General features: G+C 46.3%; 1 protein-coding gene across 1 annotated transcript in view; it reads left to right on the top strand.

Annotated features, from left to right (window-relative positions):
* COL1A2 (collagen type I alpha 2 chain) overlaps positions 1-15,708 on the top strand; it is a 43,653-nt gene that overhangs the window by 14,102 nt on the left and 13,843 nt on the right. The window contains exons 16-37 of the mRNA XM_064166888.1: positions 2,247-2,300; positions 3,259-3,357; positions 3,443-3,487; positions 3,594-3,692; positions 4,180-4,233; positions 4,334-4,441; positions 5,259-5,312; positions 5,421-5,519; positions 6,296-6,349; positions 6,716-6,814; positions 7,592-7,645; positions 8,309-8,362; positions 8,492-8,545; positions 8,645-8,698; positions 9,508-9,552; positions 11,498-11,596; positions 12,726-12,833; positions 13,550-13,603; positions 14,139-14,192; positions 14,747-14,800; positions 14,930-14,983; positions 15,080-15,187. Coding sequence (XP_064022958.1) covers positions 2,247-2,300; positions 3,259-3,357; positions 3,443-3,487; positions 3,594-3,692; positions 4,180-4,233; positions 4,334-4,441; positions 5,259-5,312; positions 5,421-5,519; positions 6,296-6,349; positions 6,716-6,814; positions 7,592-7,645; positions 8,309-8,362; positions 8,492-8,545; positions 8,645-8,698; positions 9,508-9,552; positions 11,498-11,596; positions 12,726-12,833; positions 13,550-13,603; positions 14,139-14,192; positions 14,747-14,800; positions 14,930-14,983; positions 15,080-15,187 — 1,557 coding nt within the window. The remainder of the gene's footprint in view (positions 1-2,246; positions 2,301-3,258; positions 3,358-3,442; positions 3,488-3,593; positions 3,693-4,179; positions 4,234-4,333; positions 4,442-5,258; positions 5,313-5,420; positions 5,520-6,295; positions 6,350-6,715; positions 6,815-7,591; positions 7,646-8,308; positions 8,363-8,491; positions 8,546-8,644; positions 8,699-9,507; positions 9,553-11,497; positions 11,597-12,725; positions 12,834-13,549; positions 13,604-14,138; positions 14,193-14,746; positions 14,801-14,929; positions 14,984-15,079; positions 15,188-15,708) is intronic.

The raw sequence follows: 15,708 nt of genomic DNA, 5'->3' as shown, positions 1-15,708 counted from the left end.
CTGAATTATTATGCTCTTCAGCACACAGCTTTCCACCTGCAACATTGTCCTGTCTGATAGGAGCCAACCTTTTTCATTCACCACTAACACCTGGTAATGTGAGCTAGTGTGGAAGGCCAACAAGATCCAGCTGTTCTGATCTGACTGGTAAACAAAACTACTCTATAGACTGCTGATCCAGTGTAGATTTGTCCACCTGAAAGGAGTTAGTGTTGCCATAGCATGCTCTGACCTCACTGAACCTCATTTATTTCCATTCAAAGCTGTACCAAAAAAAAACAATGAGGCATAGCCCAGAACAGTTTTTTCCTTCCTCCCTTCCAAATTGAAGTCAATGAGGAAGCCATACCTGGTTCTGTTAAATGAAGTTGATTTTATTACTTCTTGTCACTGGAAACTTCTGTCGTGCTTGAACACAGCAGAATGTTTGCACAGGAGGGAATTTTGCTTCAGTTCTCCTGTGGGGGGTATTAAAAAAATACATCTGGTTGGACATTTAAACTTTAGGCAAATAGAGACTTGCTGGCTAAGAACTGATGTTAGACTTTCTAACCAGAACCAAAACATTTCAGCTATCTTGAAGGCAACCCTGTAGCTGGAGAGGGGGGTTATGAAGGTATGTAGGGACAGGACAAGGGGTAGTGGCTTCAGCCTGGAGGAAGCTGAATTGAGATGAGACATCAGGAAGCAATTCTTACCTGTGAGGGTGGTGAGGCACTGGAACAGGTTGCCCGGAGAAGGTGTGGAGGTTCCAAGCCTGGAAGTGTTCAAAGCCAGGCTGGCTGGGGCCTTGAGCAAGCTGGGCTGGTAGGAAATGTCCCTGCCAATGGCTTGTATCTCAGTGATCATTAAAGCCAACCCAACCCATTATGATTCTACTACATGAAAGCTATCTTGGAGCTGCAGGTGTTACTCTGAAGGACTGCAACAGAACAATGTATTGGGTCCTGGTGTCTATGCCAGGCTGAAGTTAGTTTACCCATACTTAGGTTACAGTGCTGTAAACATTCTGCACAGCACTCATTAACACTCTTGTCTGCAAGATTAAAACAGGATTAGGCTTTTATTCTTCTTGCCACTGGCAATTTGAAACATAAAAAGAGTCACTGCAGAGGCAGTGTGGGAGTTTATGTTTTCAGTCATAGCTTAAAGGGTGGTTTGGGGTTTGTTTAGCTTAATGCAAAAGCAGGGAGAATTCCAGGTACTCAGTTTCTAACAAGCAGGACGTTGGCAGCCAATTCCTCTTTGCCCTACCAGATGAACCATCTTTATTCCCTTGGATTTTATAGCAAATATTTGCAATTGGAAGATGTTAGCTCACAAAAAAAAAAAGATAAAAGTGGGTATCAGCCCCCAGTAGCTGGGAATGATTTGGCTGTGAATCCATCTGCATCTCTTGTGGTGTCTGGGTGCTGTACCTTAGCAAGCTTTAGAAACCCATTGCCATTACAAACCTCACAGATGAAGTAGAACCAGTAGAAGGCCTTCTTAAGCTGGCATGGCTGTGACCAAAAAAAAAAACACCCAAGTGAATAAAAAGGCTCTGGGGCTGCAATATTCACTGCCTCAGAGGGCACCTTCTGGGTGTGAGTCGAGATTTGGAGGGCATTCGCCTGTTGGAATCAGCTCCTGCCCTCAGCTGCTCTTAAACCTAATCCTCAACCTAGTTTGGTGCATTCTTACTGACTTCAGTGTAAGCTGTGCCAAGTACTGGCTTGTAATGGGTGCAGAGATCTTACCAGCCCTCTTCCCTTGTGTGAAGAAGGGCAAATGCTGCCATCAACACAGGGCTGGTGTGTGTGGCCAATTGTCCAGAAGGAGCACTGGTGGGGAAGCTTGCACAGTTACCTCTGCATAGTAGAGTGTTGGACACAGATGTGCAGGATGCAGAGCTCCCTCTGTTCGTGGTGGGACTGCACAGCCAGACACTTGCCTTGCAGATGCCTGCCCCTGCCCTTCCTCTGTCGATTCTCTCTCAGGTGTTTGGCCTCAAGGCAAGGTTTTACAAAATCCTTGCTTAATTCACACTTGAGCTGCACTGCAAATGTTTCTCAGTGCTGTCCCTCTTAACTCTTGAGCCAGAGCTGTCAGTCTGGAGCTGCAAAGGACAGCTGGTGCTGGGAGATGGTGATGTGCAGGAGTGTCTAAGTACATGTGCATTGTTTTCAGTCTCTTTACTTCAGCAAGGACGATTTTTGTGCCATCTCTGAATGCCTTTACACAGCTGCCTCTCTTTCATTTCCTAGGGCCCTATTGGTGCTGCTGGTCCTCCAGGCTTCCCAGGTGCTCCTGGTGCAAAGGTACGGCCATCTGCTTCTGCTGGTGCATTTGGTAGTAGGATGAAATGCAGCAACAAGTATTGCTAGGCAGCAGACAAAGCTGCTCTCTGAAAGAGGGCAGGATGAGGATAAATCCCTGCAGTGTTTGGAGGATATTAGATAAGCTGATTTAGCATACAGCAGATATTTCACATCTGAGACTGATGCTGTGCAGGTATAGGGTGACACACAACCTCTGCTTGCTTTTTCCTCCTTTCTGTGTGGTGCAGTGGCATACACCTTTAAAGGGAGACACAGGTCATGATAAACAAGCAAAGCAGCACTTCACATCAATTTACAGAAGCACTGGATGACCAGAGAGCTGCAACTGAGTACCTGGTTCCTTCCAGCCCAAGTTCTTGCTGCAGCCTCTCCACTGTAATTATGGAGAATCTGATTTTAACCTTTCCAAGGTTCAGGCAGTGCCCTTTAGTTCTTGCAGACTAAGATGATTCAGTTTATTGCTCAGATCTCAGCCTTATTACCTCAGGAAGAGTCTCACTGGTTTTGATTTCCCTTTGTCCAAAGAAGGACAGAGGATCTGGGGCATATGCACTGCATTTACAGATTTCACAGCTGAGAGTTGCATGCACTTAGGTGCAGTGTGACAGTTTTTCACCCTTAACATGAGTGCACAAACTCCAGATCAAACAAAACTCTTACCTTGATCCACCTTTAGAAGAAAATGAAAGTGTTGCTTGCTAGACCTCTAGTATTAACCGAGGGAAGATAGGGGAAAATTGAGATCCCACCCTGGTTATTCTTGTCCAAATGCAAGACTTTTTGAAGCCATGAAGTCTTTTCTAGTGCAGATGGGGGAGTGTTCTCAGCAGGTAGTTTCAGGAGATGAATATCTGTGTGTCCAGGGTGAACGCTGACTACCTGAGGCTGCCCTAACCCTGTGTACACCGACAGAGGGCTCTGTCCTTCTCCCAAACAGGGTGAAATCGGACCTGCTGGTAACGTTGGTCCTAGCGGTCCTGCTGGTCCGAGAGGAGAGATTGGACTTCCTGGCTCTAGTGGTCCTGTTGGCCCTCCAGTGAGTAACTTGCCAGACTTCCTCTGTTGTTGGGAGGGTGCACCTGAGACTCTGAACCAACTGCTACTGTTCTCTTTCTTGACAGGGCAACCCTGGTGCTAATGGTCTCCCTGGGGCTAAGGGTGCAGCTGTAAGTACAGCCATCTTTACACTCTTATTTTGCCTCTAAACCTCACCCAATTCAATTAACGAAGGTAATGGGCTCACAATACCTTTTTTCCCCCTTTGTTGGACAGGGTCTTCCTGGTGTTGCTGGTGCTCCTGGTCTGCCTGGCCCCCGTGGTATTCCTGGTCCTCCTGGCCCCGCTGGTCCTAGTGGTGCTAGAGGACTTGTTGTAAGTTGTTGCATGGGATATCTTCAGTTGAAAATGAGGCACAGTGTCCACAGGTTTCCTCTGGATGTACTTTTGTGTTTAATGCAGCTATTTTTTCCTGCTCCACTCTAAACAGTGTGGTTAATTTCTGTGCCTCACTGCTTGCTTCAGACGCTGAAGAGATTCGCTTCACGCTCTGCGTGTTGAGAGTATCAAGAGAGATGTGGCAGCAACCTCCCAGCTAGGCCCCCAGTGGGTGTCCTCATTAGAGGAACCAGCCCTGGATGTGTCACAGTTCAATTACTGTCATTTCTAAGCATCTTTAACAAACTGCAGTGCCTGCTAAGCCACAAGGAGGATTATGCTCATTGACCATCTCTGACAGTAGAGGCAGGCACGGCATTGCGTCATTTGAAAAGGGTTTGACACTGCAAAAAGCCTGTTCAGGGAGGGGAGAGATTTTTGGAATGGGGCTTAATTCTGTGATCTTTTTTGTTTTGGACTCTAGGGTGAACCAGGCCCTGCTGGTGCCAAGGGAGAAAGTGGTAACAAGGGAGAGCCTGTGAGTATGGCAACACCTGAAGGGTTTTTCAATCAAAAAGCCTGACAGTGTCTGCAACACTGCATCTGATTTCTTCTTCTTCTCTCTTTGCCTCGACTAGGGTGCTGCTGGACCCCCTGGCCCTCCTGGTCCTAGCGGTGAGGAAGGCAAGAGAGGCAGCAATGGTGAACCTGGCTCTGCTGGTCCCCCAGGCCCTGCTGGTCTAAGAGTAGGTTTGCTTTTCATATTCCAGAAGTAGAAACAAAAACAAGGAAAGAGGAAATAAATCTGGACTCACAAAGGCAAGCAAAGTAATTATGAGCATTTCCCTTTACATGAATGCTGCTAAGCAAAGATCATTTGCAGTTAAGCCCTATTTTGGCTTCAGATTAATGCAGTTTGCCATCTTATCCCTGAAATCATTAGAGTTTGGTTTTGGTTTGTCCATTGTGAATTAACTTTGAGTCCTACAGCTTTGGGATGGGATTTAACTGCTTAAAACAGATTACATTTGGCTCACCCATAATGGGAGGCAAAGGGCTTCAGTTCAGTGTCTTCCAAGGTGCCTAAGTACCCTTTTGACTTGGTGAAGAAACTACTCTGAGCTGGAGAGGGGGCATGTGGCCTCATCCAGTAAAATAATTCACAGGAAATAACAGGACAATAGCAGTGTGCCACCAGAGGCTTTGGGTAGAGATCAAGGTTCAGTGTTGCACCTTGGCTAGGGTCTACAGAGTCCCAGAGAAGAGAAGATGACACTGTGTGGGCAAGTTTGTGGGATCCTAGCTGCTGGCTGGAGCCACTGTTAGGTTGCAATGACCATGAGAATGCTGTGATATAAGCAGATTGGAACTTAAAGAAATCTGAAGGAAGTGTGAGAGGTTTCTCCTCTCTGCAAATACATTTCCACAGAGGTGAGTGTGCTTAGAGCTGCACTTAGCTTCAGCAGACCTGCTTGGAAAGCTGCACTTGAGCAAGCTCTCCATACCTTACAGGAGCAGATTTCTTCCTTTCCTTCTTCTGATTGCTTTTGTCTTCACTTGCAGGGTGTGCCTGGCTCTCGTGGTCTCCCTGGAGCTGATGGCAGAGCTGGTGTCATGGTAAGAGTTTAGTCTGGGTCGTTGTTCCTCATCACTTTTCATTTGTATGTGCAGATGAGTGAGTTTTTTTGGCTACCTCTGCCTGATTCTGTGTGTTCTCTTTGGTAGGGACCTGCTGGTAACCGTGGTGCTAGTGGTCCTGTTGGTGCTAAGGGTCCTAATGGTGATGGTGGCCGTCCTGGTGAACCTGGTCTTATGGGTCCAAGAGTAAGTTTGAACTCTGGTGTTAAGTTTTCTTTTGAAAAGAAAACTACTTACAGTTCAGGGACAAAATCATGCAGAAACTCAGCCTCTGCTGACCACAGCACTTCCACTGCTCTGCTGAAAAATAAAATCCATGAGGAAATGATTAAGAAGCATCAGAATGTTTACTGAAATGAGTTTCATTTGTCAGTGGTAGCATTTGATTGCCTTGTCAAGGGGCAGGGTCTCCTCCTACTGGATACTGCACTGGCTTCCACTTGTGATGAGTTGCAGGATGTGATCATTAAGATCACAGCTGATGTGTGTGTCCTCTTTAAGTGACTAAAAGTACAGCAGCCCCTACTAAAACGATGTGAGATGGCTGATCTCAGTTATTTCCACTTGACTGTGCAAATGATTTCACTGAGAACAGCCACATTATGTCCATGTTGTTGTCTTTTGACCTCTGTAATCTACTCTTACTCTTCCTACCCCATGAAGTCTGAGAATCTCCAATGCAGACATGAACTGTTAGGTGTCTGCAGACGTTTAAGCACTTCCTCTGCTAAAGCAGAGCCAAAATGAGTTGATCTGAGTAAAACAGGTACTTACCTGTACTGATTTCTAACTGGCAAGGGAGCACAGACCACCAAATTAAACTTCAGTGCTTTAGATTGAAACTTAACAGCTGCTGCCACAGTGCATGTTGGTAACGTGTGTGTGTGTGTAGACAGAACACAGTTGGTTAACTGTTGGGTGAGTTGGTTTCCTTCTAAAACACAAACCCTTTCCTCTCTCAGGGTCTCCCAGGTCAGCCTGGAAGCCCAGGCCCTGCTGGCAAGGAAGGTCCTGTTGTAAGTACTTTGCTTTTCATTTGCTTTCCCCATTGCCTGTGAAACGTAGACACGAACTGAGATTTTAACAAGCAGAGATCTCAGCTCTGAGTTCTAATGCAGCTCTGTGTAGAACCAGAGTGATTTTACTGCCCTGTTGTAACACAAAATCAGTGAGAAACTTCCCCATTCATTTCTGTGGGTCTCAGGTCAGGCCTGTGTCCTGGAAGGGGAAGAAGAAATACTCAGTTCTACAAGAAGGGGCAAAATGTAGGAATTAATGAGCGTGCAGTATAGAGACAGTGTTTAAAAGTCCAGTGGCATTTGCTTCCTCTACACATTGCTCCTAAACCTGACCTCTTTAATAGTGTGATTTTTCTTTCCTAGGGCTTCCCTGGAGCAGATGGGAGGGTTGGACCAATTGGCCCAGCTGGTAACAGAGGTGAGCCTGGCAACATTGGATTCCCTGGACCAAAAGGTCCCACTGTAAGTACAGCACAGAAACTTCCTATTAGCATAAAGGTATTTCCAGACCAGTCTGTAGCTCCTCAACTATTAACAATCAAACACATCTTCCCTTGTCCACCTCTGCTGCTTACTGGATGCCATCCACTTAGCTTTGAGTGTTCTGGTTTAAATATTCCCCCACTTACCTGAAATATGATTAAACAGAGGCAAAGCAAAGCCATTAGGTCATGAGTATTTGGACATTGAAGTGATTACAATAATAGATGTCTAAACTATCATCCCTGCATGCCCATCTTAGCAGTTACAGAATGGAATAGAATGGAATGAGTCAGGATTGGCAGGGACCATAAGGGTCATCTAGTTCTCTAAAGACTGGGGGCCAAGCCTGAGTTTCAGTTCCAGGGTGTTGGTGTTTCTGAAGTCCAATCCATTTGGAAGTTCACTCCATTTGGAAAGAAAAGCTCTTAGTGGGGCTCTTCACATGTCACATGGAGGCCACAGCTAACAGGAATCACCTCCTGGCTTTGTGGTGTTGCTATGTCTGCAGAGGATACTGTGTAGAGTGTCATGAAACCCAAAGGAATTGCAGTTTTGAATAGATCTTTACTTTTAGCCATGCTGCCTAAGTGGTTCAATAGGCCAAATAGAGCTTGTGAGGGTTTGAGTTGGGGTTGAAGAAATTGAGTTGGGGTTGAAGAAATTGAGTTGGGATTAAAGCACTACATTTTCTGGCAAGGAGTGGATCAGTTCCAGCATGAAGTGCTGCTTAACCTTTCTATCTTTCTCTAACTTCAGGGTGAACCTGGCAAACCTGGTGAAAAAGGCAATGTTGGTCTTGCTGGCCCACGGGTAAGTGAATGTATTTGATTTATCAACCTCCTGAAAGAAGAAGAAAAGTAGCTTAGAAAACCTCTGTGATAAGATAGCCTGAATAGAGGATGAAACAGAAAAGCCCTGGGGAGTGCCTTTATCTATCAGTATGGAGTCTTACTTAAGGGATACCTGCAAACTGCCCTTCTTGAGTGTTAACTGGGTAATTAAGGATGGAGAATTAGCTAACTGTGAAGAGGACACAACAGCAGCCCCCATGCAAATTTGTGAGGAGAGTGTAAGGGGTTTAGTTTACCTTGTAAATTTCCAGCTTGATTCTTTCATTTAAGGGACCAAACAGTTGCTCTGTTGTGGGACAAATGCTGTCAGCCAGGTTCCTGTAATCTGTAATTCCCAAAGAAGTTTCCTTAAGGATGAATGTGCTGCAATAACTAAAACAGTCACCAGAATGTGGTGGTTGGACTGGCTGATCTTGGAGGCCTTCTCCAACCAAAATGGATCTGTGATTTACCATGGAAAGTGTCTTTAGTTCCCTTTGACAGTGAAGATCTCACAGGCAAATGGTGAACTTCAAAATGTGCAGCTAGATACCTTTGTTTTGGGCACAGACAGAATCACTGTAGGGAGGTATTATTCACAGATCAAAACTTGGCTAACAGCTTCCTGCTTGAACACATTTAGGGTGCTCCTGGTCCAGAGGGAAACAATGGTGCTCAAGGTCCTCCTGGAGTCACTGTAAGTAACAGCCTCCACATAGCTCCAATTTGTCATTTACCTTTCATAGGACTGGGACTTCCCATTTTAAAGCCTGTGCTCCTCTTTTTCTCCTTCCAAAGTTAATCACTTGGTTTTCATTCCATCCAGGGCAACCAAGGTGGGAAGGGTGAAACAGGTCCTGCTGGCCCTCCTGGCTTCCAGGTAAGTTCCTATGTGCTCTGCTCCATCTGATCTATGGTTTTCAAAGCATGAAGTGCTTCAGCCTTCACTTTGTTTGTATTCTTGTTTCCTCTCTCTTAGGGTCTGCCAGGTCCCTCGGGTCCAGCTGGAGAAGCTGGCAAACCAGGAGAAAGGGTGAGTGACAGAGCACTCTACAGGCAGCGGCAGGCTCTGCATAAGCATCATGTTTGCAGCTGCCCATGAGGTGGTACAAGGGCCTGCTGGATCGATTTATCAGAGCAAAGCAATCCGTGCTGCATGCAGACTTTAGCAGCCCCTTGTGTTAAATCTAGACACAAATGATGCTGGAATTTGCAACATGACTTTTTGATCACTGCTTCGTAGCAACCATTGTTGCTATGACACTTAGCAAAGTCAATTCCTTGTCCTTCAGGCCTTAAGCAGCAATATTATGTTCTCTCCTCCTAAAGACAAGGCAGCACATGCAGAGTATTTCCCTTCAGATTGCTTTGGCAATCTCCAAGGCTCAGTCTAAACTGCAGTACTCCCAATTGTTTCCTTTTGCACCTCAGCTGATGTCAGTGCACTCACAAGGATGTGCAACTGAGGTGGCTCAGAGATGATCCAGGCTCTGGGTTCTGCTGTGTTCAAGTGTCTGCAGCCTGCAAATTGTGCATCCTACATGTCAGAACCACCTTTAATGCTCAGAGTTGGCATTGCATGTACCTGGAAAAGGAGCTTGGATTTGAACAGCTAACTTTTTAAGGTGGTAAACCATTTTCTTAGGTCTGCTTTGAGATACTGTGCAGCTCTATGGAAAGGGATTTTTGTCTGTCTCAAAGCTTGGGTTTAGTCTGAAAGGTTTTCCATATCCTACTGCAAATTGAGAAGCATTTCTGTTTACTGCTGAAAAACAAAGCACAATTGAAGTTGGTCACTTTGCTTTAGAAAGAAGCTTTACAAGTACATCTCTGTTCTTCTAGGGTCTTCATGGTGAATTTGGTGTTCCTGGTCCTGCTGGCCCAAGAGTGAGTAACTCATTTGAAATCTGCTCCAGACTGTCATAACAGTGTGTTCAATAATGCAAATAGCTGATTGCCAAGATCCTCAAGACAAGCAGCTCTTCTTAGCCACAGGCTTCCAGGTGGGAGGGAGAATGTTCTCTGCTCTGTGCATCTGTCAGGCTGTACGATTGTATGATGTAGTTGACAGTGTAAGTAAACTCCCTGATATGCTGTGTGAATCTTAGCCAGATAATGATATCCTCTAGTAATGAACCTCACAGTGACAATGTGGGTGACAGAAGACTGATCCTACACTCTTACACTGAGGCCTGGTGCATGTGACAGTTTTCATCTCCAGTGCCTGTGTCACCCTCTTAGCCTGGCCATGGCAGTGTAAGGATTTTCATCTCCAGTGCCTGTGTCACCCTCTTAGCCTGGCCATGGCAGTGTAAGGATTTTCATCTCCAGTGCCTGTGTCACCCTCTTAGCCTGGCCATGGCAGTCACATTATCTCTTGCTAGCCAGCTCCAACCTCATTTCTTTGTGAATAAATGGTGGTGGTTCTCCAGAGCCTGGAATAGCCTCTAGAGGATATTGCCTCCTGCTTCCTATTGTTCCTGCAGGCTGAAGAGCTCTTTGTGGAGGCCATGCAGGAAGGTTCTCATTAATGCAGAGCAATGAGTAGTTTATAAAATGTGTCATTAATTATTTGCTCTCCTAATCCACTCTATAATGAGGTTGATACTTAAATGATTTCTGCTGCTTCCTCTTTACTGCTGACTTCTTGATTAAATGTATTGATGACAAATAACCCCATTCCCCCTTCCTAGTCATGGCAAGCAGTTTAAACAGCACTTCTCCTCCCTGAGGCTCTATTAGTACCCATGTCCTTTTTAAACTTGCACTTGATTGATCTGTCCAAGCCAAGTTCCCATTATCATTGTGGTAGCAGTTATTGACCTGTGCTCTAGCTTGCCTTAAGCATCTCATGCTCACCCAGAGCATATTTCACAGCATCACAGGATATTAGGGCTTAGAAGGGACCCAAGGACATCATCGAGTCCAACCCCCCTGCCAGAGCAGGACCAGACAGTTTCATTCTGTATTCCAAACCAGGTCTTCTTTATGCTTTGTACAACAAAATTAACACTTCTTAAAGATGCCTCACTGCTTGTACCAGATCACATCTGCATCATTTTGTCAGCTATTTGCTGTCACCTTCCCCTTCCTGTCATTTTCAGCAGCTGAAATCCCTCTTTACAACACAAATCCTTGGTTTTGGTGCCTAAATAAATGGCCTGGTGCTTTGCCTTCTTGTCTTTTGTCCCACTTCCAGCACCTTACTCACTTCTTCCCTTGCCAACCCTTCCTGTCCACAACAGCTTCCACCTTTCTGATAGCTGCATGTTTCATTTCTCCCTTTTCTGCCTCACTGTCATTAACAAAACACATGGGAAAATAATGCAAAGATGTATGAACTGGGGGACTTGACTGCAATAGAAGTTAACCTTCTGTATCACTGATGCTTTGTAGCATTCCTGGAGTCACTTCTTTGGCCACATGTTAGGCTTCATGCAGACTCCCACATTCCCTAGCATAACAAAAAAAATCTCCAATATACCTTTAAGCTAGGGAAGAACTGAAGGAAACACTCCAGTGAAGCCTCTAAGCTAGGGAAGAACTGAAGGAAACACTCCAGTGAAGCCTCTAAGCTAGGGAAGAACTGAAGGAAACACTCCAGTGAAGCCTCTAAGCTAGGGAAGAACTGAAGGAAACACTCCAGTGAAGCCTCTAAGCTAGGGAAGAACTGAAGGAAACACTCCAGTGAAGCCTCTAAGCTAGGGAAGAACTGAAGGAAACACTCCAGTGAAACCTTTAAGCTAGGGAAGAACTGAGGGGAAAGCTCAAATGAAGCCTCTAAGCTAGGGAAGAGCTGAAGGAAAAACTCACATGGGCCTTTCTCCTGCAGGGTGAGCGTGGTCCTCCTGGTGAAAGTGGTGCTGTTGGCCCTGCTGGTCCCATTGGAAGCCGTGGTCCAGCTGGCCCCCCAGGCCCTGATGGTAACAAGGTATTGCCATTGCTTTGCTGTTGAATTTAAACCTGTCCTAAGAGCTTAAGTGTTTGCTGGTCAGGGGTGGTTATTTACACATCGTGGCCCCTGGGTCATTTCTTCAAGTGGTAAAGCTCCATCCCAGCTTGCCCACACTGAAAATATGTTTAGCCTTATAGAGGGCAACTCCAGTTTGGACTCAGTTGGAATGCAGCTTGTCAGCTGCAGCCATTCTGGTTTGAGATAGCAGAGAGTTAGGGCAAAATTTCAGACCCCAACTTCTATTTCTACCTACAGTGTTAATGTTTAGTAAGGAATTTTTTCCCCAGACATTAGCACAGTAATGAGCAGTTGTCTGCCAAAGTAATGTTGGCTTGATGCTAACTGAGTATGGCTCTTAGGTCTCAAGATTCTCATGGGTAGTCTGGAATAGGGGACACCTCAAAACCTCAGCAGCCCACAGAATCAGAGAGAGAGTTCATGTCTGGCAGCTGAAGATGCTCAGAAGGCTGCAGCAGCTCTGCTATGAGGACAGGCTGAGAGAGTTGGGACTCTGCAGCCTGGAGAAGAGAAGTCTTCAAGGAGACCTTGGAGTGGCCTTCCAGTATCCGAAGGGGCCTACAGGAGGGCTGGGGAGAAACTATTGACAAGGTCTTGTAATGACAGGAGGAGAAGGAATGGGTTTGAACTGGCAGGGGAGACTGAAACTGGATGTTAGGAAGAAGTTGTTTGCAGTGAGGGTGGTGAGACACTGGCACAGGTTGCCCAGGGAGGTGGTGGAGCACAGAGGCACCCAATGTGATCTTTGATCTTTGATCACATTGGGTGCTTCTGTGCTCCACAACCTCTCTGGAGGTGTTCAAGGCCAGGTTGGCTGAGTCCTTGAGCCACCTGTTCTAGTGGGAGGTGTCCCTGCCTATGGCAGGGGGTTGGAACTGGCTGAGCTTTGAGGTCCCTTCTGACCTAAACCATTCTGTGGTTCTATGATCTTCACTAGCTGAGAAAGTAAATAAGTACAATAACTTAAGACAAAATACTCCTGTTCACACTGTTTGCAAGCAACCAGAACAACAAGCAAAGGAGTAAGGACAGAATTTGGTTCCAAACTGGGGGAATGATTTGACTGTCTTACGCTGTTTGCTGCTAGGGTGAGCCTGGCAATGTTGGTGCTGCTGGTGGTCCTGGTCCTGCTGGCCCTGGTGGAATCCCAGGAGAGAGAGGTGCTGCTGGTGTGCCAGGAGGCAAGGGTGAAAAGGTAAGCTGGACAAGCTGCTTTGCTTCTGCAGGCACAGCTTTGGGAGATGCTTGAGTTTCCCTGACTTGAAAATCCTGCAGGTTGCCCCAGCAGGACTGAAACTCCATCCCTTAGTAGTCATTCTATCACCATTGCTTTTCACAGTTCTTTTCCTGCTTAAGGTAGGAAGTAGAATAGGATAATAGGATGCTCTCTTCCTGGAAATGCTCATGGCCAGGTTGGATGAGGCTTTGAGCACTCTGCTCTAGTGGAAGGTGTCCCTGCCCATGGCAGAGGGGTTGGACTTGGATGATCTTTAAGGTCCCTATCAACCCAAACCATACTCTGAATAAGATGAATACCCAAACCAGTTTTGATGTGTGGTTATTTTCTTGACCAAAAGTAAAGAGGTTTAGATGCATTTGGAAGATACTGAGTGGGTTTCCCATGAGAGAAGCAGTCTCATCATCCTGAAGAGCATCTCAGTCCCATTTGCCTGCAGATTCCTGCTGTGCAGGTCTGTATATGCTCTGCAACCAGAATGAAGCAATCCCAAAGAAAACCTCATGTGAGAAGGATCTCATAAGCACATGCAGGCAATACAGGGCTGCTCAAACAGCTCAGGACTGCTTTCATCCAGGGAGGTTGGACTAAATGACCTTTAAAGGTCTCTTCCAACCCAAACCTTTCCATGATATTTGTTACTAATGTGTTTTTTCCCCCTCTGTGTATTCTAGGGTGCCCCAGGCCTGAGAGGTGACACTGGTGCCACAGGAAGAGATGGAGCTCGTGTAAGTTCTACTTCCATTTACCTTCCTACCCCTCAGAACTTAAGTGACTAAAAGGGATGCTCAGGACTGATTTTTTTTCCCCCCTGTGCTGCATTTCTGCTTATGTGTGCTCACTTTTCATACAAATCAATATGATTTCGTTGCCACATACCCAGGGGGGAGAGAGAAAAGTGATCATCTCATGCACACAAGCAGAGAGATGACATCAGTGGGAACCTTGGACTTCACAGACAATTGCTCACTGTGACATTATCCTCTTTCACCTGATGGGCTCAGCCCAGGCAGCTGACATTAAAGGCACACAAAATGATCCTTAATTTTCAGCTGCCTGTCCTAAAGTTCATACTTTGGAAGGGAAATAACAGAATAGATTTTGGATTCTAAAATACTCTTGGAAACAGCTTTAGATATTGTCCTCTGTGTTGAAAAGAGAAAGTCACACACCTGTCCCCAAGGGGACAGAGAAAAAAGTATTAGAAGCAGTCATTCCTGCTTGGATTTTGTCAGCAATGGTGTCCTGTCTCTTGACCTGCAGGGTCTCCCTGGTGCTATTGGTGCTCCTGGCCCTGCTGGTGGTGCTGGTGATCGGGTAAGTCAGCTCTGAATGCAAATGCATCTTCTTTGTTCACACAATTTACCCATGCAGGAACACTTGAGCTTCATGAAAACTCTAATCCCTTCTTTTTAATGTGGAGGAGTTTTGCAAGTTTATTCAGATCTGGTGAAGTTTGCCAGTGGCCGAAAAAAGCCAACCCAAACCTCTACCCAAAGGAGCAAGGAAGGGATGCACACCTAGGTGGCAGTGAGGGAGAAGGTTCTGAGTTAGGCTTTCTCTGAATTCTTCCCAGCTGAGGCTTATCTCCACAGTCCTCCTCACACTGTGAGAAGAGGTTTTGATGTGGTGATGGACAACCACACATTAGCTCAGCACAATCCTTTGTCCTGTCTGGGTATTGGTAGAGATGATTAACACAGGTCAAAGCAGAAGCATGTTGAGGAACATCCTCTCCATTTGAGAAAGAAGGAGACTGCTTATATGCATCTGTCCAACAGGATCACCCCTGATCCCACTGCAGTCAAGTCTTCCCCCACCTTTTCATGTTTCCTGCTATCTGTCATCATGTTTCCTGCCATCTGTTTTAGGGTGAGGGAGGTCCTGCTGGTCCTGCCGGTCCTGCTGGTGCCCGTGGCATCCCTGTAAGTAGCAATTCCTGCTGGTTTTCCTTGTCAGAGGCATAGAGTGCAGGGAAATGTGCTTTGCAAAAGGGGAAAATGCCCTTTTAAAGCCCATTCCAATCACTGCTCTCTTCTTTGTCCTCTCTTTAGGGTGAACGTGGTGAGCCTGGTCCCGTAGGTCCTAGTGGATTTGCTGGACCTCCTGTGAGTATTGTTTGTGCTTTCCTCTTGCCATGCCATTGCTCTCTCTCCTCTGCATGCTTTTGCAGCTCCTCATTCTGGATGTTTCTCTGCCCATAGGGTGCAGCTGGTCAGCCTGGTGCTAAAGGCGAGCGTGGACCTAAAGGCCCCAAGGGTGAGACTGGACCCACAGGTGCTATTGGCCCAATTGGTGCTTCTGGACCACCAGTAAGTGAACTGTGTCTTTGTGAAAGGAGTAGCTCTTACCTGTGCTATGCAAGCAATCCCCTAGCCTGTAGGCCTGGAGTTTTGAAAGGGTGGTTAAAGGAAGCAATACTTCAAAGTAGAGTGTGAGGAAAGTCACAACACTGATTTTTATACATGATAGAAACTCCTTTAGTAAGCTCAAGTTGTGAGTCTGCAACAGGAATGATGAGGAAAAGAACAATTTTCACCCTGGCCTGAAGATTGAATCATAGAATCAGTCAGGGCTGGAAGGGACCACAAGGAGCAGCCAGTTCCAACCTCCTGCCATGCCCAGGGACACTTCACACTAGATCAGACTGGCCACAGCCTCATCCAGCCTGGCCTTAAACACCTCCAGGGATGAGGCTTCCACCACCTCCCTGGGCAACCCCTTCCAGGGTCTCACCACCCTCATGCTGAAAAACTTCCCAATATCCAGTCTGAGTCTCCCCATTTCCAGCTTTGTTCCATTCTCCCCAGTCCTATCACTCCCTGACAGCCTC

The sequence above is a fragment of the Pogoniulus pusillus genome, chromosome 28 (assembly GCF_015220805.1).
Source record: "Pogoniulus pusillus isolate bPogPus1 chromosome 28, bPogPus1.pri, whole genome shotgun sequence".
Lineage (NCBI taxonomy): Eukaryota > Metazoa > Chordata > Aves > Piciformes > Lybiidae > Pogoniulus > Pogoniulus pusillus.
The sequence above is the reverse complement of the archived record's forward strand: the minus strand, read 5'-3'. Positions and strand labels throughout refer to the sequence as shown.